We start from the raw sequence: 23,151 nt of genomic DNA on the forward strand, positions 1-23,151 counted from the left end.
ACTGTTCACTTCTTTTTTTTTTTTTTCACCTTTACAGCTAGCTGCCCTGAACGACTTTTACGAACAGCTGAACCTGTCTGCAGATGGCGGATTGTCGGTTTCCCAGATGGAAGAATACATCAACGTACTGATTCACGTGATTAATAAGCCACACTTGAATTACAACAATGCATATGGAAGGAACAGCAACAATGGCAATCTTGGGAATGGAAAAAGTGGCAGTAAGAAAAAAGCCAAGGGGGTTGGCAGTGCCAAAAAAATCAGCGCAGAAAAAATTAACGACACGGTGGATAATGGGCTGAACAGCTTTTTTAGGATAATACAGGAACGTATAGGGGTTTATGCGTCCGATTTTGATGAAGAGGAGGAGGACGACGAGGAAGTGGAAGATGAGGAGAAAGTGGAGGATGCTGAGGAGGAGGAGCAGGACGACGACCAGGTGGATGATGAAGCGGACGGCCTCGATGATGAGGAGGACGACGACGTGGATGTTGACGAAGACGACGAAGATGATGAGGATTATGACAAGGAGGGCGACCATGTGGACGACAATGAGGTAGAAGACGTCGGCAAGGCTGGACAAGATGACGAAGCAGGACACAAGGACGGAGGCGGCAACGAATTTGCTCTGAGCGATGGTAATGCAAGCGGGAAAAAGAAGAAGAAGCGAAAAGACGTAGCCAAAGGGGACAAGCGCAAGGGAAACAGCAAAAGCAATAGTGAAGGCACAAACAAACGCGCGAGTGGAGGCCCCAATAAACGGGCCAGCAAACGAGCTAGTCAGCGCACCAACCACCCATTAAAGCAGCGCACAAACAGAGGAACCAATCGGGAGAAGCCTAAGGATCCGAAGAAGGCCCTGCAAGGTGCCAAGCCCAAGGTGGAAGGAACAAAAAAAAAACCAACTAGCAGACGAGTGAAAAAAAAAATCATAATGAACTCGGAAGATGAAAGCATTGACTTCTTCTCCTACTCAAGCAATTCGAGCGAACCATCCAGTCTGTCAAGTGAATCAAGTGTCACAGACGAAAATGAAAAAATGTTTCTGAACGATGCATGCGCAATAGATGTAAAATATATTAACATCATTTACACGGCCACTTGCTGTATATATACAATCCTGGACATATACCCGCAAACGATAAGATATGTAATTAACAACAAAGACGGGGTGAACATCCTAAACAGAAAACTCAACGACATTGAATACATCGATGTAGCGGAAGTGATTCTAAAGATCTTCGAAAAATTAGTAGAGAAAGATCCTATGCTTATTTTGAAAAAGAAAAGTATAAAATACATGTTGATGCATATAGACTTTTACAATGTCAACATCCAGAAAAAAATTTTCTTCTGTATCATCCAGATGATTAACAATATCAACAAACACAAGCACATAACGAAATATATAACTCCTTACTGTTCCATTTTTACAAATTTTTTTCACTTCCATTATATTCATATACTAAATATTATATGCACCCTTTGGAGGTCTCTACTGGACAAAATGATCACCGTTCGGTTGGAGGAAGAGAACAAGCTGAGGAGGAAAGTCAGACGTTCTGTCACCGATAGTAGTCTAGGTGCAAAAGGGGGGGGCTCGTCGGCGTGTAGAAGAGATTCCAAGGAAGCTTCTTACTTGAGTAAGCTGCTGGAGAAGACTGATAAGAGGAAAAAAAAAAAACACAAAAAGGAGGGTATCTCTGATGCAAAGGGAAGAGGCAAACTGAAGGAGTCAACGGGTACCCCATCTTCGAAAAGCGGAAGGGCAAGAAAACAAACAGGAGATGATCCCCGCCAAGGGGAAGTGATCGAAATATCGGATGAAGAACAAATGAGTGACTTTCACAAGGGAAGGGGCAACAACACCGGGGATGACAGCAACTGTGAACACCCGGGCGGAGGAAAGTCAAACATGGAGGTAAAAAAGAAGAGGGAAAACTCAACTAATAAGAAGAGCAAGAAGAAGCCAAAAAATTCCATGAAAGAAACAGCGGATGAAGGTGAGGAGGCCGACGAGGTTGGAGAAGTGCCCCAGATTGTCGAAGTTGGAGAGGGTAGCGAAGATGAAGAGGTGGAGGAAGAGGGAGAAGAAAGAAGGGGAAAAGCAAAAAGAGGGATTAAAAAGAACAGCAAGTTGAGGAACGATGAGAACCTCACCAGCTGCGCATACGACAGAAGGGGGACCGACCCTAAGGAAAGCAGCAATAAGGGGCAGGACAGAAGTAGAAGAGGCGCCAAGAGGGAGCAGATAAAGGACGAAGATGTGTACATTTTGGATGAGCAATTACCCGACAGCACCAACTGCAAAAATATCAAGTCGAACGAGAACGTCAGTTTTTTGAGTTCCTTCTTAAGAGAGCCTGACTCGGTTAGTATATCAAAGGGTAGAAATTCGAACAAGCCAAAGAAGGAAACTGCCCCTCATGGCGCGAAAGAAGGGCCAAAAGATTCCTCCAAATTGGAGGGCACATTCTCGGGCAAGGACGAAACGAAGAAGGCCACCTATGTGTACCACCAAAACAAGCTTCTTCAGCATATGATCCATTTGAACAGCGACGAAAGCACCCACTTGAAGCTCTGCGCGGAGATCGAAAGCATATACAGCATTAACATTCGAAATAATATCATTAAGTTGCTCACAGAGTCCCAAATTGAGGATAATTTGTACGCCTTTATGGAGACCTTTTACATCATTTCCATTCTGGTGCACTACAGTGATAATATATTGGAGGATTTCTGCAATAGCGAATTCCTGACCAAGTTCAGCGAGTTCTTCAAAAATGAGAAGTACCAGAGTAATAACTTTTTAACCCTATACCTTTTGTTTACACTCTACTCTTTTTTGCCGATGTGTACGTTCAACGGGTTGGTGATTTATGACTACGACATGGGGACGAACCTAAGTGGCGAGTCATTCTACAATCGAGGGAAACCCCAAGACGGCGACGCGGAAGAGGGAAAGGACGGCAGCACTGGGGGAACGAACAACGTTGAGGTGGATTCGAGTGACGATGGATTCTTCCCCCTCAACACTCGGCCCGGTGGATACATGCCGCACACCTTCCCCGTGGACGTGAAGAAGCACAAGATAGATTTTTACAGAAACCATTTTAACCACCTGGCAACCCTAATAAAGGTGATCATACCGAGTGTGTACAGAATACACGCGGAGACCGTCTATTTCAACATCAAATATTTGTGCGTAGTTATCACACTGTCTGTTTTCATTTCAATGTATAAAATATCGTCGACCCTGGGTGACAATGCGGAGTTCGTCAGCTGCCTTGAGTACATTTTCTTGTACCACAAGGAAACGTGTGTCTTTATCAAGAATCTCGTTTTGAATAACCTCTCCGAATCCTCAGTCATTAGTGGCATTATCATGTGTAGAATTGTAGAGCATTTTACAGCACTCATTGGGAGAAATTCCCTGTTCGCGTCTGTGAAGGGCCAGGAGGAGAGGGGAAACCATGCAACTTGTGATAATAGAAACGGCTATGCGATTGATGAAGGCAATACCCATGTGCTGTCCTCCTTATCCTACGACCAAGGATTCTACCTACACGTGCTAAACAATATCATTAGCAACACTTTGCAAAAGAAAATGGACGAAATAGATTCCAACTGTGGAAATAATTACATGTGTCCCAACAAAGAAATCTACAATATTATGTTTTGCTACTTTTACGAGCTGTACAAGAAAGGAAAGACCAGCCATGACGGTGTTGGAAAGGCCCTCTGTGAGAAGGGCAACTTCCTATTTTTCAATCGGGAAAGAGAAATGAGGAATATTTCCCTCGAATTTGAGGTGATATTTCTGAACTACGAAAATGTGAAGTTATCCAAGGAGAAGAACAAGATGACGAACGACAGCGAATCCATACGTTTAAGTCACCTCATTGTTGACGAGCGGACATGCTACAATGCCATCGTTTTGAGTTACTGCTATTTGGTTAATCTGTTTGCTCACCTATCCTCCATGGGCGAAGACGCCTCTATCTACTTCTATCAATACAATGTGGCAAAGCGCCTGTATTTTTTTTTGTTTCAAAAGTTGTTTTATCAGGATGGGCGGAGTAAAATGGGGAAGAAATGGAATGACGACATTTGCTTTAGAGCCAGCTCCCTCCCATGCGGCGACCTCAACCGGAGAAACGTTCTAAATCTGCTAAAGAGGATTGACAGAAATATTAGGCTGTACATCTTTTTATACGCTCTGCTATTTGGCAACCATAAAAAAAAGGGAGAACTCGTGCAGGGGTTATTTTTGAACAGCGTGAAAACGTTGTATGGGCTATTTTACCAAATGGGGGGAGACCAAATGATCGACGAAATTGATGAGGTGCAACTGGACAGAATGAAGGGAGTGATGACGGATATTTTCGACACATACCACTACTACCTAATTAGGAATAACCTCTCCTTTACAAAGTGTTCGCTACTCATTCGGTTGACAAAGGAGTGCCTAAACGTATATGACAATTTGCCCCTCTACTTTTTCAAAGAGAGTAGGAACGCTCCTAACAACAGCAGGAGCTATGGTGCTGCGATAAAACCAGAGGCCGGAATCATCCCTTTAGAAAGACCCGATTTTGTTTATCACCAAGGAAATAGTAACGTCCATTCCTTGACTAAACACTATGATGATTTCCCTTCGCTAAGAAGCGACAACCTCAATTCGCTCTTTATCCCCAAATACAAGAAAAACAACAATGATGCTCTTATTAAAGCTTTGAAGCAGAGAAGGAAGAAGGGGAAAAACGAGGACGACGTTGGGGCTAGTGGCAAATGTAGCCCTAACGAATTTGCTGACCAGAAGAAGAAAATGAATGCCGATTTGTCACGTTGCAAGGAGGGCACAGTAGGTGATGCTGCCGCCGAGGGGGAGCTGACAAATGAGGGAAACGGCGAGGTGGAGAAGGAGAAGAAGGGCCAGGTGGAGGACGAAGAGGGAGACCAAGACGAGGTCGATTTTGACGTGAATTCCGAAAAGATGCGCATAATAGAGAACATCCAGAGGGAGTTCCAGATGGGCCAAGCGGATGAGGCGAATGAGCCGGACGACGTGAATGACGCGAAGGACGCACACAACACATATAGGGCACGCCGCTCACGCGAAGAAAATCGGGGCAACCCAATCATACCCATCATCGACGTCTTAAAGGAGATCTCCAAAGAAGTGCAAATCATAAGGGAAAAGGATCCTGATGAAACGAAGCAGCAAGGAGTGGCAAACGCCAATCATGTAGACAGCAACGCAGGAGGAGAAGGAATAATGGACAAGGTCTCCTCTATATTTAGCCACAAGGCAAATAAAGAAAAGAAAAAAAAAAAAAACAAATTCAATGAAAGCAAGAAGGGACCTAATAGTCTATTTGATTATTTCACAGGAAGCAATTACAAACATTTTGACTACATCCCGAAGGATTCATTTTATGAAAATTTATTTTATGATAATAATGACAGCGCAGCGTGTGATAAAAAAAAACAGAAGAGCATATATAATAACTACAACTGTCACTTCCCTGTGCATTTGAGGAGAAACGGTCTCTACGTCGACAACGTGTCGATTTTTAGTTCCCTCACTGAAGGTTTGCCCATCTCGTTGTGCGTGGAGAAGATGAATCTCGACTCACCCGAAACGAGCGCAGGAAGTGAAGCAAACGAGTCCACGGCGTTGAACGAGTTAACTTCGCAGGGAGGGCAACATTTATCTGAATGCAAAGCGATCACGGATGAGGTCGCAAATCCCAGGAGGGACAGCACAACGGTGGAAATCACAAACAATCAGGCGAAGCAAATGAGCACTAACATCGGAGGAGGAAGCTCAAAATTGCAAAGAAGCCCCAGAGGCGTGTTTCCCAACAGAAATGCCTACACCAAGGACGTCACCCACAAACTGCTCTTCTTCGGAAGGAACTACCAAGAAAAGCCAAAGAACCTACATGCGACCTTCAACATATTTGATTCGCTTAATAAGATAGAAAGCTACATAAGGAAAAATTTAAACAAGAGCAATAAAAATGCCTCTGCAAAGTACTACTCGAAGGAGGAAGACTTAGTGATCCTGTCACTTAACGGTGTTGATGTACAGAAAGATTCCTGCCTTTCCGAGTATCTGATAAAACTTAACGATTTGTATTATATGAACAGAAATTCAGCTTGCCTCAATGAAGAAAATATTTTTTACAACACGGATAATTTTTACGTGTACAACGATATTGTAGAGTTACTTCCTATACATTATGGGCAGATGAAAAACCAAATAAGGTACCTATGGAATGGGCATGAAGATGGAAATTCCGCTTCGGAGAATTATTCCCTTGGTGGTTTCCTCAACAAAGGTGATGGTTATCCCCCTCACATCGGCAACAACACTCATAGGATAAATTTCAAGGTGATTAAAAAGAGAAAGCAAAATGAACCCTCTTGCTTGAATTTTTTGCCCGATGATTTTAGCGGTAAAGGCAATATACACATTGTGTCCAAGAAAAAGAGAACAAACAACAGTGCAGCTGAGCTGAGTGAGGAAACCAAGAGGAAGTTCTGCGAAAGGAGAGAAAACCAGGGCGAGCTTCACAGCTATGTAGATCCCATTACATTTAGGAAAATCAAATCGAGCATTGAAACCCCGTTAAACTGTAGAATCGTTAGCGAGAAGTTTAACTTTTTTAGCATTTCCTTCGACTTGGTTAAGAATTTGTACAACGCGGATGATCTGCAAGGTGGCGCGAGGAATGCGCAGTTTGCTGAAAACGGGCGGTTGGGGAATCCCCCTCAAAAGGGCTTCTTCACCATGTTGAAAGGTGACTCGACAGAGAACGCAAAGAATAGGGAACTATTGACACAGGAACCTCAGCAGGGCGGTTTGGAAGCAACGGGGGAATCAAGCAAGGATGCAAGTGCTAGGCTAACTTCGGGAGCGAATAACGTGGACCTCACAGATGCCCAATACTACGAGGACGAGTATGATGCGGACCGGATGATGTCCTACGAGAAGCACCTCTCGGAGGGGGAAGAGAAACCCTCCTTCTTGATAGACTACCTGAAGGAACACTACAGAAAGAAGGAGTTGAATTTTTTCCTATCGCAGAGAAATTGTGTGGAGAGCGATTCGATGTATCTATCGACATTTTTAAAGACCGAAATGAGGAAGGTAACCGAGCTGGTTTTCTTGGAGGACCACTACATTAATAAGGACGTGATGTTGAGCACGCATCTACACAACATTAACTTTTTGGTGCATCAGGGGGAGGATGACATGAAGGAGAGTAGTGCATCGCGAAGGGAAAACATCGTTGATAAAATTCATAGGAACAGAGAGAGGGAAAGGTCCCTATATGTGAAGCACCGCAAGGGTGGAGCCACCAACCAGGAACCCATAATAAGTGAACAAGGAAAAGAGAGTAATCAACAGAATGACGTTATCACAAATGAGGAGGATCAGTACCTCCTCTTTAACTATATGCCTATGTACAGCGAAATTGTGAAAAGAGACCAAGTTTATGTCCCTTCGACGGCACGGGGTTGTGGATCTCGAAAGGCAGATCGATTTGCCCGCAGAATTAGTAGTCGTTCAGGCCAAGCAGCAAAGGGAAAGTTTCAACAAGCACGAGACGAAGATAAGGATATTTTCCTACAAAACATATACAATTTTATGTTTTTCAAGTTTCTTTACCTGCTGTGCAGACATTTTAATATGTGTGACATTCCTTCGTTACTGACTTTTTACGTGAATAACAAGGCAGGGGATAATTCCATGTGCAGAATGCGGGATGTTGAATGGAGTGGCAACAGTATGTTGAACGAGGAAACGATAAAAGAGATGAATAGCCTCCTGGAGGACACCTTTTTAGAAAGAGCAGCGGAAGGAGCACATGCGGAGAATAAGGCGAATCCCCCGCATGAGGAAAAAGATCCCGTGGTGAGCAGAGAGGACATAAAGAAAAAGTGTTTCATCCTCAACAGCATTAACAACAAAGTGATGTACTGCTTGAATAATCCTCTCTTTCTCTTCAGTGAAAAGATCCCGTCATGGGTATATCAGATTTTTTACCTCTTCAATTTTGTGGTGGACATTGACATAAGGCTGTTATTTTTTGAGCTAATTTATTTTGGAAATTATAGAGGCCTATATAATTACAAGCAGAAGATAAAAGAAGTGGTGGAAAAATTCAACGACAAAATAAGTCTCGCTAATAAGTCCGTAACGGAGGAGCATCTACTCTCCGTTTGTGCAAATCATACATATAACTGTGATAAAAAGAAGCTCTTTAATTTCTTGTCCGATAATACAGCTTTAACGTTGCCAAGGACGAAGATTAAATTGCACAGAAACAAGATGGTCGACTCATCCTTCCGTATATTTAACCATATACATTTTATCAATTCAAACTTTATTACTCCCTCCTATTTGGATATCGAGTTCTTCAATGAGGAAGGCACAGGCTTGGGGCCTTCCCTAGAGTTCTACAATGAAGTGATAGAGGAGTTAAAGAAGGAAAAACTGAAGCTGTTCAAATTGGAGGACAATTACTTGTTTCCTCTTTCCTACAAAATTGACTTAAATAATTTCGACTTTAATTTACTGAGGAAGCCGAAGAGTTCGGAACTGATGGGGCTGAAGAGCGGCTCGAGCAGCGCAAACAACATAAATGGAGGTGCTCACAGTGGAGGAGACAATTACTACGCGTATGCCAGTCACCTTGGCAACGTCAGTAGCAAACCTTACCATTTGCAAAATGTTAACACAAGTCACTCATCGTCGTCATCGCTGAACAAACGCATAAACTTGATTAGCGAAGGGGCGGACGGAAGCAGCTACCATTCGGTGAACAGCCTAATTAACCACTTTCTCTACTCCATGAGTTCGAATGTGTTTACCAGTGAAAGTAACAGCTTCGGGAAGTATGAAGACTTATCCGAAATGGAATTCCTGGGCAACAAGTTTAAATACAAAAAGGGGAAGAAGTATTCTGAGAATATTAAAAAGGGTGGTAAAAAAAATGAGACCAAGAAAAAGAATAATGCATCTACCGGGGGGGATGCAACCAACATAGGCAGTGCCAGCAGCACAAGCAGGAGGGACAAGAAAAAAAATGAACAGGAAAAAGCCCCAAGTGAGAGCAACAGGAAGGGGGACGACCAACTATTCACCGACAGTGACGTAACGAAAGGGAGAAACGAACAGAAGAAGAAGTCCATCAACGACGGTGATGACCAAGCGGAGGAGGAGGACGAGGATGATCAGGAGGAGGATGAGGGTGATACCCTTGGGGATAACAACACCTGTGGTGAGGCTCACCGCAGCGATAAGGCTGACTCAAGTGTTAAGAAAACAATTCCCGCAACGAGCAGCGCATGTTCGTACAAAAAGAACACCACGTTTGACATCAGAATGGAGAGCACAATTAAATTGGGGGAAGAGGAATATATTAACTCTGACAAAAATAAAAAGAAAAGGATTAGGTGTTACGTAGGTTCGGCTGAGAAGCAGGAGGAGGAGAGTAAGAAGAAGAGCCTGATGAGTGAGAGGAAGATAGCCGATACGAAGGGAGGATCATCACCAGTGGGAAACTCAGAAAGCGTGCAAATAAAGCAGGCGCGGGAAGACTGTGCGGAGGACTGGGGAAATACGGTTGACCACGTTGGGAAGGAAGTAAGCCAGGGCATTGAAAGAATTTCCCCCCGTGCGGATACGTGGAGTAGCACAGCCAAGACAGGTGAAGACCCACAACGTCCCGGCGCCCAATCGGAGGAAGAAAAACAGCCCGATTCGGCAGACGAGACGGAAAATATACGAAAGAACAATTTGAAGAAAAAGAAAACAGACAAGAGGCCGGGCAGCAAGAATCACCATGCGTCTAAATTTAGCGAAATAGAGGATGCGCCAATCGGTACGGCTCCAAACAAATCGACGAGAGTGTCGGATGTAGCGAGCAGCTCCAGAAACGTAAGTAACGTGTCGGTGAAGGAGGAGAAAGCTGAAAGGCACTGCTGTAAGTTGTTGGACAAGGGTGTAGATAGTAAGGAAGACGGGGCGAAGAAAACAAAACTTGATAAATCGAATAAGCAGGAGGATACGAAAATGGTAAAAAGTGAAGACAGCAAAAAGAAATATCTCCTCTCGCAGGAAGTTCAACAAGAAGAAGTCACTGACAACAACGAGAAAAAGGAAACCAGCGAAATGGAGAACAAAAATGTGCACGTCAAACGATATAAGCTATTTACTAAAGACTTCGAGCAGCATTTTATGAAGGAAGAAAATGATATGGAAGTAAAGAGACAGCAGGAGGCACGCAGAAAAATGAACCTAAACGATGAAGCAGACTTATCCCGATCAGTGACGCAAAATATTATCAATTCACTCCTAAGCGAAATGGAAAACAAATCCTCCTCACAGCGGATTAAATTAAAGTCATCGAATGAAGCAAATGAAAAGATCAAGGGGGATGCTTCTCAAAACAATGATAATAACGATGAGCCGAGCAAACCGACCGCCAGCAATGTAAGCAAAAAGTTGAGTGAAAACTTTCAAAAGAAATTGCAAGAGAAGAGCAGAAAGAAGGTGACCAATATTGAACAGGACACACTTGAAAATAGACTTTTTAAGTACTTCAAATTGTTGGGTCAATTGTGTGCAAAAATTTTAACAGACAATAGGAACGTAAATGTCAATTTACATCCCCTGTTTTGGTACCTCGTTATGAACAACTCCGGATATGTCAACATTTCTAAGTTTCAGCACTATCATGCGGTAATGATGCAAGGCGCGGCAAGGAGAGTGGCTTCCACGTGCAAGAAGTGAATCACACTCATATGTGTGATTACCCGTGTGCACATTTACGTTTGAGAGAAACTTAATGAAAGTCTCTTCAAGTTATGCTATTCAGTTGGCATGTTTGCCCCCTTTTTTTTTTTTTTTTTTTCCCACCCTCCCCCCACGCAGATCGACCGAGTCAACATGAACAGCATAAATAAACTGCTGGAGTATCGAAAGGAGAACAAAAATGTTGAGGATTTGCTGCTCGATTTTACCCTATTAGGTAATTGGCCATTCGCATTGGGGCGAGAGGACAGGAAGGTGAACCGCGTCTCCCCCCGTACGCAGCACTTCTGCCCTTTCACTGCGTGCTGTGTATTTGGGCAGGCCCTGCACGATGATATGCATGCACACGATTGTCATTTCCAATTTTACAGGGAGCGACCCGCCTGTTGAGCTGATCCCCAATGGAGCCAACATTGCAGTGAACAATGAGAATCTGGACCTGTTCATAACTAAAACCATCGAGTATTCGCTGTACGAAGGGATAAAGTTTCAGGTATAGTTGAACCCGTCGCTGAGCAATGATGTGTCGACATACGCTTATACGCATGTGCATGTGTGTATGGCATTGCCGCGAACCGCTTCATGTGTGTGTATTGCTTTACTGCGAACCGGTTCACGTCCTTGTACCTCTGTTCCTCCCTCGCAGATATGGGCTTTCCGATTCGGCTTCAGCACGATCGCCCCCCTTTTGTGCACGAATATCTTTGACGAAGAGGAAATTTGCGAGTATCTGTTCGGCAGCAATATCGAGAATGACGAGCACTGGACGAAGCTGCACCTGTCGACGTATATTAAGCCGGACCATGGGTAAGAGACCAGAAAAATGGAACAAAGAAAAACGAACATGCGTGATTATCCCCTGTGTGTGCATTTCTATGTGTCCCGCTTCTGCGTGTGTTATCCTCTCATCTGTGTGCACACACGAGATTGCTCTGTTGTTCCTTTCCTCCCACCGCTCCAGGTACACAAACCATTCCGTTACATTTATCATCCTGATCGAAATATTATCGGAGTTCAACAAGGAAGAGAGAAAGCTCTTTGTTAAGTTTTGCACCGGAACGTCCGCCTTGCCGAATAAAGGATTTGCAGCCTTGAAGTGAGTACACACATGGCGCGCTTCGGTTTTTATGTTTAAGCGGTGACATGCGAGCAGCACATGTCTTACACCACCATCTGGCGCGATTAGCCGCATTTCCATTTGTCTGGATTAGTCGCTTTGCCATTTTCCGCTCTGCACAGTACCACTTCGCGCCGTCTTGCCAATTTTCTGATCTGTTCCCCTCCCCCTCTTTCCAGGCCACTAATGAAAGTTGTGAAGAAGGAGGACAATAACGATTTGCCCAGTGTGATGACCTGCACCAACTACTTAAAAATTCCCGATTATAAAAATAAAGAGAAGCTGAGGAACAGATTGTTGTACGCCATTAATGAAGGTAAAAATATGTTTAGATCATTTTGGGGGGTCTCTTATTGTCACCACTGTGTGTGTTCGTATGCGTATACGTGTGTGTGTGCATTATACATGTGCCTGTGTGCTCTGTTGAAATGATGTGTTGGACTGCCGAAAAATAGGCGTATGCTTAACGCCCACCATGGCGACGCACACGCGCGGATATTGTGTATGTATACGTCCATGTGAGCATACATAGGACTACTGCTACTACGATTGTTACTACTAGCACTACCCCTTTTCCCCACATTGCTAAATTCTTTTGTTTACTTTTTTTTTCCCCCCCTTGTGCCCGCACTTTTTCGCAATAGGCCAGAAGATTTTTTCCTTATCGTAGTTGCATACAGCCAGAACCGAGTTCCGAATGTGCTGTGTCACACACGATGCGCATTTTGCAAGATCTTGTGGTACAAAGTAGCCACCCTGAATGGCTTTTTGCCTTAGCCTTTTTCATGACCGCCTATTTTCCTACTCCATATGGGAAAATATAAGCTTCTCAGAAATTTGCAATTTTCGTAAGGCCATACAAGTACGCAGATTTTCCTTCTTTTTTTCTTGTGTGTGCGTGTACGGCACATGTTGTATATGCCCTGTGTGAATTTTTTTTTTTTTTCACTACTGCACACATTGAGCGTATATGTGTGCGTACATGACGCATTATATGCCGTCAACAACCATTCCATTTATTAAAAAAAATAAATAAAATAAACTTTGTAATTGTGTACCCTCCCCCCAATGTAATTCTTAACGCACAAATTTGCTTAAAATACTGTTAGCCAACACCATTGTGAGGAAGGACATTCGGGATGGGCGAAGGTGGAAGTGCAAATTGTGTTGTAAAGGGGGCGAATGGTGTAAACTGGGAGAAAGGTGCAAAGCGAGCAGGGTGTGTACAACACGCAAAACGTGTCAAGTGCCAACTCCGTATCCCCTTTTTTTGTTCTCACGCAGTTTCCCCCTTGGTCTAGGTGCACAATTCTAATTGCAACCCCAGGTGGAGAGTGTCACGGCGACCTCTTAATCATTTAACGAAAAAAGGCAAAACAATCAAAGTTGTAAAAAATAAAATAAAGAAAGTGAATAAAAAAAGGGATGGGCCAAGGAGGCAACAAATAACCGCTAAACGAAAAACAAATTACCGGCACGCACATCGCCAAGTTTTATGTGCATTTTTTGACAATCTACTTTAATGCAGTTTATTTTGATGTATTTTTCTTGAATATTTTTCTGAATATTTTTTTGAATATTCTTTTGGATATTTTTTTGAATATTTTTTTAAATATATTTTTGAGGTTTTTTTTTTTTCCTCTTATGGATGAAAATACCGTAGACAAGATCATTTTTTCACTTAATTTCTCGCGAGAAATAGGAAATTTACACTTTTGTAAATTTAAGGAAAATAAGGAAAAATCTAATTTTACGTAGAAATAAAATCAGAAAAATTCGGCAATTTTTCCAAAGTTGTAAAACTCGCTTACGAAAGTACAATATCGCGAAAAAAAAAAAAAATTAAGTAAAATAAAATAAAGTAAAAACACAAATTAAAAATTAAGAACAGAAAGCGTAAACTATAAGAAGATAAAAATTACAAAATATAAGATAAAAATGAAACATAAAAAATAAAAAATCGCAATTCGGGAAGAATGATACTCTCTCATTTTTAACATTTCCTTTATCTTAAGAAAAAATAAATAACGCAAAAAACAGACAAGGGGAAAGCTGCTACACTTCAACCGAGGATACATATCCCGTTGGGTGTGCACCGAGCGACGCGCTGCGGACGTCGCGCTATCTTCCTGCTTCCCTCAAACGGAGGGTTACTCGCACTAGCCTCCTGAGAAGAGGACGTTTCCATTCGAACGTTTAGTTTGGCGGCTTGGTCATTCTGCCGTTTTGCATTTTTACAATCTTGATAACTCTGCATTTTTGCTATTTTGCCATTCGAGCCCGCGCATATACATGCATAGGAGCTCATTTTCTAAGCGCTAAACACACAAACAAACAAACACACAGAGAAAGACAGAACGAAAGGGAGACGAAACGAGCGCACGACATACAGACATGACACATAGCGCATCCGTCGGCCGAAGCCCTTCAGGTGGCTACAACCCAGCAGAAGATAAATCACAAAGAAAATACTAACTCATTCTGTATGATCATTAACATTTTTTTTTTTTGACCTAGTTCGCTAGGTGTATATAGTTAACCTTCTCGTTTAAGCTCCCATTTGCACTTACATTTAGAGTTACATATTCTTTTTCACTTCAGCGTTTTGCCCCAGTCTATTTAGCTGTTTTTGTCTGCATTTACCAGTATAGGATAGTTCCAGCCCCCTCTTCACACAAAATTGACTCACCTCAAACCTTAGGATTATGAAGAACAAAGTTCTCAGCATTTTTCACAGGAATTGTTCAAAACTTAATAAAAAAAAAAAAAATTATTACACCATAACATGAAGATACATAAATGCTTTATGTGTAACTATTTGCTGGAAATAGTTAAGAGGAAGAGGAAGAAAAAGAAGTGCGCCCGAAGTCGCAACACCCTTGTGCACAAGGAGACAGGGGGAGAAACAGATGCTCTGAAGGGAACTCATTCGAATAGCACCAATAGAAACAGGACTAGTTCCCTCGAAAATGATCCAGAGGAGGAGGTGTTACCTGCTTTGGGAAAAGTACAATCAGAGGAAGATATTGGGGCGACTGCTGATACCACGGTGGTGGAGCGTAATGCGAATGGATCTTACCACTCTATCTGCCTTTCCATTTGCAACTTCAGTAGCTATCACAATGGTTATATAAATGAGAGGTGTGGCAACAATTCCTTGGAGGAAGCAGCTGATGCGAACTGCTGCATCGAAAGGAAGCCCCACAAGGTGAACCATCACATCGAACAGAATAATCAACACAGGAAGGAAGAAGCTCGCTACTCATGTATGCTCCTGCCTGTGTGTGAACAGAATGGAAAATATGCCCCGTGTCGAAGGACCTTAATCAGGCGGAAAGGCATAAATGCGAACTACTCGCTGGATAGGCTTTACCTCACCTTAGTAGCTCAGCACCGAATTGGACAGATAAAAAAAGATATCATGAGGTTTATCTGTTTTGTGCGCTTTTTCCTGTCACAGAGGAAGAATCAGAGGGCCATCAATTTAGTACAGCATATTGCCAAGTGGAGAAGTGAATCACGGGAAGTCACACCCCTGTGGAGCCAACTACACCACCTGTATAGGCGCCAAATGAGCAAAATAAACCGGAGCAAGTGCATCTATAGTGATCCCATTTTGGAAACTCGTAAAAGGAGATCACGACGATTGTTCTATAAACTGTTTAAGCGAAGTCTGCGCGTTGTTCACATGCTAGAAATGGAAAAGATTAGACACAAGAGATTTGGTGATCAGACCAACATGGGACCTTACCATCACGCAGACATCACCAGAATTATGAAAAACAGAATTACCAAAAATAGATATTTAAAGAGTATAATTGAATTATGTCAAAGGTACGTTAATATTGTGGATAGCTCCCTTCTTTGCATTATGAGCAGGATGGGAAAGGCTGTCGTAAGAATTGGTATGGCGGAGAAGAAGTGTCATCGGGGGACTATTATAACCACTGATGCGCCATTACAAAGAAGGGTCAACCTAAAGAATGACTACACCAATGAAACTGTCGGGAACCTCAATAGGAGGAGACAGTCCTTTAAAGGGCGCCACAAAGGACGGCATTCTGATAAAGCAACTCTGTCCTTTTTTAAAGAAAATAATGTGGGGACTCATTTTTGTCAGGAATCGAGGGAAAACCCTTCTTCCATTGGTACGATAAAGGGTGGACAGAAGAGAAACACAACACTAAACTGGAAAATTTCGAATGACACGAGTACAGGTAGAAACAGACGAGGAGGGAACCCCCAGAACAGCTCCATGGACACGCCTGATGGAACAAAGGAGGTAGCCAAACGGGACAAAATATATAGCACCGTTGAGTTGGGGTATTCCCTAGGAAGCAGAAGAATGAGCAGAGCAAAACGAGCCGGTAACTGGTCCAGTAGGTTTCTCACATCTAGAGGTAAAACTCTCGTCAAAAAAATGCACAGTAGGACGTATGGCCCTATTGGGCGAAAGAAAAAAATAAGTGTCAAGGAAGCACACAACAGAAATAATAATTACAAGACGTTCAATCTAAGAAAAAATAGAAATCACCCTGGAAGAGCAACAAAAATGTGGCAATCGTATTTCCGAGAGGACATTAAGAGTGAGGAAATTGAACGGGCTAACAAAGTGGAAGGGGAGACAACCCTCCCTGAATATGACAGCTACGAGGAATATGTCTATGCTGATAAGCCCTTTGAAACGAACTCTGATAACCTAGTGAGGGACAAGGAAAGAAGGAAAGAAGGAAGTCACGAAATATATGGCGATGGAAGAAAGGACCCGTTCTGGATGATCGACAAGAGTGGAACGCACAAGAGAAGATACGATACCCCCAGGGAGAGCGAAAAAAAGAGAGACCATACGGATAATAAATTGATATATCGGAGCAGCTACAAAGATGGCATAAATCAAAACGATCTGAACTGTGTCTTCCCCAGCGGAAACAGGTTTGTGGAGTGCCTACGAAGCTGCGAGCACATCAAGAACAACTTCAAAATGGTGAAGCTGATAAAAGATAACTGCTCCAATTTTGTGTACAAATGCTTCGACACAAACAACAAAAGATACGTGGCCATCAAAAGTGTGAACAAAGAAAAACAACTCTCCATTATGAGTTACAGTACATATTTAAGTATTTACAAAATTGTGCAGAAGATTAATAACGATAATGTAGTAAAGATTTATGATGTGCTGGAGAGTCCTTCTCACTTCTTCATCGTGATGGAGTTATGTGAAGGTACAGACCTTGTCGAATATGTGTCCAAGGAAGAAATTGCTTTCGAGAAGGCGAAAGATATTATTTGCCAACTACTGAACGGAATTAACGCTCTGCATGCCAATTCGATCATTCACAGAGATATTAAGCTGGACAACCTCATGTTCAAGGACAAAGGTTGCGAGAAACTGGTCATAATTGATTTTGACATGAGTGTTTACATGTATGGGGAGCTTGACGTGCCTGTTTGGGGGGACAGCTGCCTGTATGGCAGCGACACGAAGGAGGGGTTCGATGAGAATTATTTTGGCAACTGCGGGAGGAGGGGCGAGGCCGCCAAAGTGAATGTCACCAAAATGGATTGCCCCAAAGGGGACTACGCCAGAGCCGACTCCACCAATCGAAGCTTGACCAATCCCAGCTTCGCCCAAAACAGCGTGCACGCCAATTCCGTGCAAGTGAATAAGTCCCTTCCAAAGCACTCATGCAACTGCGAATATATCATGAGCGAGGACGTCACAAAAAAGGAGAGCAATGTGCTGCGCAGAAGCCAGTTCCTGACGAACAACTTCGACTCCAATAATATATACGCCAACAAAGTCATCGGAAACAATGAGGACCAAAAAAATTGTGTCATGTACCCTTCCTACTCTGATAGTTATATAAAGATTCACAAGAACAACAAAAAAACGACGTCCCTTAATTACAATTATATAAGTCAGATAGAGAATGGATTCCTATCTGCATGCACAGGCAACACGGAGAAGACGTTCATTAACGAAGGAGACAGAGTGATTTACAACGATCTGATTATTGGGACAAAAGAGTATATGTCTCCGTACTGCTTGAAGGGAATATATAGCATAAAGACAGACATATATAGCATTGGAGTTACTATTTTTTTAATTCTTTTTAAAAATTTCCCCTATCTGTTTGAAGAGAAAAGTATCAACAAATGGCAGAATGAAGTGATTAACAAAAATAAGGACATAGTCATTCCTTTTTCCTTCCTGTTCCATAACATAACCTGCACTTATTTTGTAAAATTAATGGACGTACACCTAATGCACAATAATATTTATTTTTGCAAAAATAGTTGCCTCCTGGACAACAATTTGAAAGAAATTGAGAAACTTCGGAACATCAGAATAGATTTTAATCAGATCAAAATCAATGCCAAAAATATTTACCTGATTGAAATTTTGAAGCGGTCTTTATCGCTCGACCTCGACGATCAGTATAGTAGCGTTTCCGAAATTTTGGAAAACAAAATTTTCGTCTGACCATTCCGGGACAGCATATGTGACATGCAAGCTGCAAGTGTATTCCTCAGGAGGAACGCGCCTTCCCTCCGCCCATCTTCGCAGAACGGTTCCTCCTTTCTTCTTTTTTAAATGTTTCCCACTTGTTTTCAATTTTTTAAATTGGAACGGGTTACCTTAGCACTACCTGATCCACGCTCATTTGTTGTTCCCACTAAATCAATCGCTCAGTTTTTTTCTTTTTTCCCCTCCCCCCTTGGTGTTTATGCCACAAATCGGTGGCCTAGGCACTTCCGATTTTTTTTGTGAAGATTTACCAACCACATTTTACACCTTGTCCCACAAGATACCCCTTTCTTTTTTTAGTACCCTATGTTTTTGTAATTTTTTCTCTCCAAAAACTTGATTTCATTAAAATTTTGTACAAAAAAATATATTCATCTTTGAAAGTTGTCTTATTGTGGTCTGCAAATGGTCGCTGCAAAGGTGTGTTAACGTTTGGGAAAAAGCCAGAAAAGGATAAGCGCATGCGACGGACTGCCTCTGCAAATGGTTACACCTCCGATAAGAGCGCGCGCATGGACACAATTCCCCACGCGAAGAGGAGTTAACTAGGCAGTGCGAGTTCCTCAGGCGTTGTCATGAAGCAGGTTAGATGCTCACAAAAGAAATGGCCGCCTCCGCAGATGATGAGGGGCACATATTATCACACAAAAAACAAAAAAAAGAAAAAAAAAAAGGAGAAAAGATGCAGCCGCGTGATGCAGGAGGTGTAAAGGTGAAACAAAACTGGCCCCAAGAGGGGCACACAACTGGTGCACAGGTGGCATGCCTTCCGCAGATAAGCGGGGAATGCAAAAATTAACTTAAAAAAAAAAGAAAAAAAAAAGGGGATTACCTAAAGGCTAAAATCAAATCATCGTCCTCGTCACTGACGTAAACGATGTCCCTCTTTAAGTTATTGAACTGGTCGTCCTCATTATTATGCTTCATATGCATCGAATTCGGTTCCCCCCCGTCAGAGTTGTGCTGCGTCTGAGGGGCAGTGGCGCTGTTGTAATTTGCTCGATACACGTCCCTCTGATGACCCACGTTTCGCTCAGGAACGCTATGGTAACCATTGCTATGCTGACCATTGCTATGATAACCATCGTTATGCTGACCATCATCGTGTTGTGTCTTTCCGCGGGAACCTCCCTTCTCGTAGGCGGCTTGGTATCCATGTCGTGCAATGGGAGCCACGCCGTAATCGTTGTGACCAGGCAGGTTATACTGATCATGCTGGGAACGCTCCCCATTTTGCCCACCTTGGTCGAACATTAGATCCTCATTTGCTACGCAGTAATCTCCATGATTCTGTTGAAAGTCCTGGTCATAATGTGGTGCGTGAAAGGAGTTATCTCCTTTGCTAAAATTTGCATCAACGTTAGAGTCGTAGCTACCGGTTCGGTGTTTGTCTTCCCTGCTTGTGAGTATACACACATCGAGATTACTCGCATCGGACAGAAACTCCTGCGGTGCATTACTCAAACTTTTATCGTAAAAAAGGTTACTCCTGGAGGAGTTAACACTGTTTACATTTGTCGATTCGTTGTAATTAATTAGGTCTTTCTTGTAGTTGGACGTATCATACACTTGGTAGTCGCATTTGTTGTTTGCTTCTCCCAACAAGTGGTCAATAGACATGGACTCGCTTTGAGCATTGCTTCTGTTATCGGCATCGTCACCGTCTTCACTCTCGTTAAAATGGAAATTGTTATTCTGACTGTTTTTGTGGGCGGAGGATTCGGCGTACAGTGCTTGGGGGGCGATGCCTGCCGATTTGTTGGGTTTGTAACTCCTCCTCTTCGGCTTCCATATTCGAAAATTATCTATGTCATTTTTCCATACTTTTAAATTTCCCCCATCTCCCCCTGAGAGTAAAAAATCTGAGCTGCTCGAAAAATTTAAAAAGTGCACTCCGTTTGTATGCCCATGGAAGGCCGAAATGATCAGACCGCTCGTTATGGACCAGAGAACAATTGCGTCTTCATACCCTGCGTAGAGTACTTTCTTCTCTTTGTTAACGCTTAGGGACAAAACAATGTTGTCGTAGAGCAATGGTGGGACGTACTGCGCGGACATGTTGTTGTCTACTATCAGTTTGGTGAGTATCGGTTGCTTTTCCTTCATTTGCGCATCGGTGTGGCTACCGCCAGGCGGGTCCTGGGTAGACACACATTCTGAGAAGTTCTCACTTAACATTTGGCCCCTCCCATTTTTTGCCTCACTGTTATAATGGTAATTGTAACACGCAATGATGTTGTCGTAACCTATGAATAGGTACTTATCCGTGTTGGCGAAGCAGTTAATTTTTTCGCCATTTTTAAGTTTCTTCGTGTCTAGATAGAGGGGAGGATTGGTCATCATATTGTAAATAAAGAAAACGGAACAGTCCGTTCCAAGGACAATATTGCTATAGTTGAGCAGGTGACATGTAGTAATTTTATCCTTGTCCAAACGTTTATTGCATCGTCCCCCACTCAGAATTTTATAATCACGAAATCGCAACAATCTGAATGCGTTATCATAACCGCAAGTACAAAATAATTCGGAATTGAAACTCATCATTTTTAAAATGGTGTCATTATGGCAAGGAATATACTTTACATAAGTTAGGGTTAGCAATTGCATGTCGATTTTATAAATGTGGATTTTTCCATCATCCCCTGATATAATCACTTCACTTTTCGATTCTGCACACACAATGTTTCGAGCCTTATATACGGTTTGTTCTTTGTACGTTTCGCAAAAGGTGGATGTCAAGTCGTTATTATAAGTGAAGATTTTTATCTCCCCAACTATGTCTGGCTCAATAATGGACCACAATTTTCCCAACTTGCTCAAATTGCTCTTATCTTCATACACACAAATGATAAAATTGTATTTTTCGTTCATGTACAAATCGCTCATGGAAAATTTTTGTGATCCTATGCTGTTTAGCAGTTTGGTTCTTACGACATCCACGGACAAATTAATTTTGTCGTAAAATAAAATAAAATTCAGAAACACAGCACAACATCTCACGTCCGCTCGGATAAATAAATTGTGCATGTAAGAATTTAGTACCTTCTTTCGGTAGTTTATATATTCTGCGTTTTTGTAGGCCATTAATTTTTTTTTGGGTAACTTTGGTAGGGCTGAAAAACCCATGTGGAGTAACTCCCAGTGGAGCTCTTCAAACTCGCTGTACCTCCTACTGGTTTCGTACTTGAGATCTTTGTACTGAATTAGGATGACGTAGTAGACCTTCTCCTCTCTCTGCTCCACTCGGTTTATGCCGATGTCGAAGTGTTCCAGTTCCATGGTGGGGCAGTTGTTAAAATATTGGGGTGGGTGGAAAAATAATTCCCAAGTTACAAACTGGTGGAACACCTTTTACGTGCTTCTCGCGGAAGAGAGGAATTCCCCTGGCCCCTTCTCTGCTTCGTCGTGCCAAAGGGGGGAGGGGGTGAAGGAGTTTACCTTCAAACACTGCGAACTTCAAATCGTAGGTGCTTTTAAAACAATGCATAACGAGGCGCAGCGAAGAGAGGTCTCTCAAAAAGGGTGTGAAATGTATCCATTTAGAAAAAACAAAAAAAAAATTCTTGGGTTAACTTATTTTCCCATGGGAGGGGGAAAAAAAAAAAAATTAAAAAAATCTCCCCCCCTGTGCTACACAATACACAAGGATTGCAAAAAAAAAAAGGGGGGACCAACCAAAAGCAACACAATCACGTAAACATTTCACTAGAAAATGTTAAACAAAAGATCGAATGGCGCGTTAACGATCGGATGAAATGCCGCAAATGTCTTTTGCGCAAGTGGGTTTTGAAATGGGTGACAAAAAAAAAAGCGAGGTACATAAAATAAGGTAGCACAAAATGGTAGGCACGTAAAGTGCGAAGTGAACAAAAATAATTAGCCTATGAGCGTCACCATTTGTGCATAGCCTGTGGTGGAAAAATTCCTCAGTGGCCTCGTCCATCGCGCAGAATATGGGCCAGAGGAATACAAACACATTAATGTATGCACTAAAGAATAAAAAAAAAAAAAAAAAAAACATAAAGGAATAGAATCATGAATGGCTCTAATAAACACACACGTATAATGCTTCGCAGAAATACTGCACCCTTTTCACGTTCACGGGGCCATGAGGGAACTGTAAAAACCAAATTTGACGAAGAACAGCTTCTGTTCAAATGCACATGTGGGGAAGCTTCGAGCACAGGCGGAAATTCTGAGAGGATTACAGGAGCACATAGAAAAAGGCAAAACGGAGGCGTTTCTTCAAATCGCGTGGCTGCACAATTGCGCAAGAGGCCTAACTCTGCACGTCCTTTTTGAGCATGATTGTCCCAGTTGTGCAAATTTTACATAATCGCAAAAGAGTACACATGTATCATGGAAGAGCGCATATAATCACGGTGTGTACAATGGCCGCACTCGTTACTTCGCCCCCGTTGAGCACCCCCTATAATCACCCCCTTTTAAGCATTTTTTTAAATGTGACTCGGGAGCAGCATGTAGAAATTTCCCCACCTTTCCAAAGGCTGTCTTAGGGCAACAAATATGTGCACATATTGGTTCTCCAAAACATTGGCTACTCGTACTTATGGGGAAGTGCGCCTCTACAGCATCTGTACTTCACACATATATGTGCGGATACACATATGGGTGCACTGTCGCATAAGCTGGCTCCTTTTCCCCAAATATGAT

At 42.5% G+C, this 23,151-nt stretch overlaps 4 protein-coding genes across 4 annotated transcripts; 2 read left to right on the top strand and 2 right to left on the bottom strand.

The window, feature by feature from the left end:
• Positions 1-106: 106 nt before the first annotated feature.
• Positions 107-12,618, top strand: C922_03016 (hypothetical protein; the record flags this gene model as incomplete). Its single annotated transcript, XM_008818610.1, has 7 exons — positions 107-10,759; positions 10,952-11,048; positions 11,203-11,324; positions 11,478-11,638; positions 11,793-11,927; positions 12,128-12,264; positions 12,593-12,618. 7 exons carry the CDS (start codon positions 107-109, stop codon positions 12,616-12,618), a joined length of 11,331 nt encoding a protein of 3,776 aa, XP_008816832.1.
• Positions 12,619-14,010: 1,392 nt separating this feature from the next.
• Positions 14,011-14,205, bottom strand: C922_03017 (hypothetical protein; the record flags this gene model as incomplete). The annotated part of the gene is made up of 1 exon (XM_008818611.1): positions 14,011-14,205. The coding sequence occupies one exon, from the start codon at positions 14,203-14,205 to the stop codon at positions 14,011-14,013; it is 195 nt and encodes a 64-aa protein (XP_008816833.1).
• A 528-nt stretch (positions 14,206-14,733) lies between these two features.
• On the top strand, positions 14,734-18,432 carry C922_03018 (serine/threonine protein kinase; the record flags this gene model as incomplete). The annotated part of the gene is made up of 1 exon (XM_008818612.1): positions 14,734-18,432. One exon carries the CDS (start codon positions 14,734-14,736, stop codon positions 18,430-18,432), a length of 3,699 nt encoding a protein of 1,232 aa, XP_008816834.1.
• Positions 18,433-19,305: 873 nt separating this feature from the next.
• On the bottom strand, positions 19,306-21,756 carry C922_03019 (hypothetical protein; the record flags this gene model as incomplete). The annotated part of the gene is made up of 1 exon (XM_008818613.1): positions 19,306-21,756. The coding sequence occupies one exon, from the start codon at positions 21,754-21,756 to the stop codon at positions 19,306-19,308; it is 2,451 nt and encodes an 816-aa protein (XP_008816835.1).
• Between the last annotated feature and the right edge of the window lie 1,395 nt (positions 21,757-23,151).

This window comes from Plasmodium inui, assembly GCF_000524495.1.
Source record: "Plasmodium inui San Antonio 1 unplaced genomic scaffold supercont1.11, whole genome shotgun sequence".
In the NCBI taxonomy this organism is placed as follows: Eukaryota; Apicomplexa; class Aconoidasida; order Haemosporida; family Plasmodiidae; genus Plasmodium; species Plasmodium inui.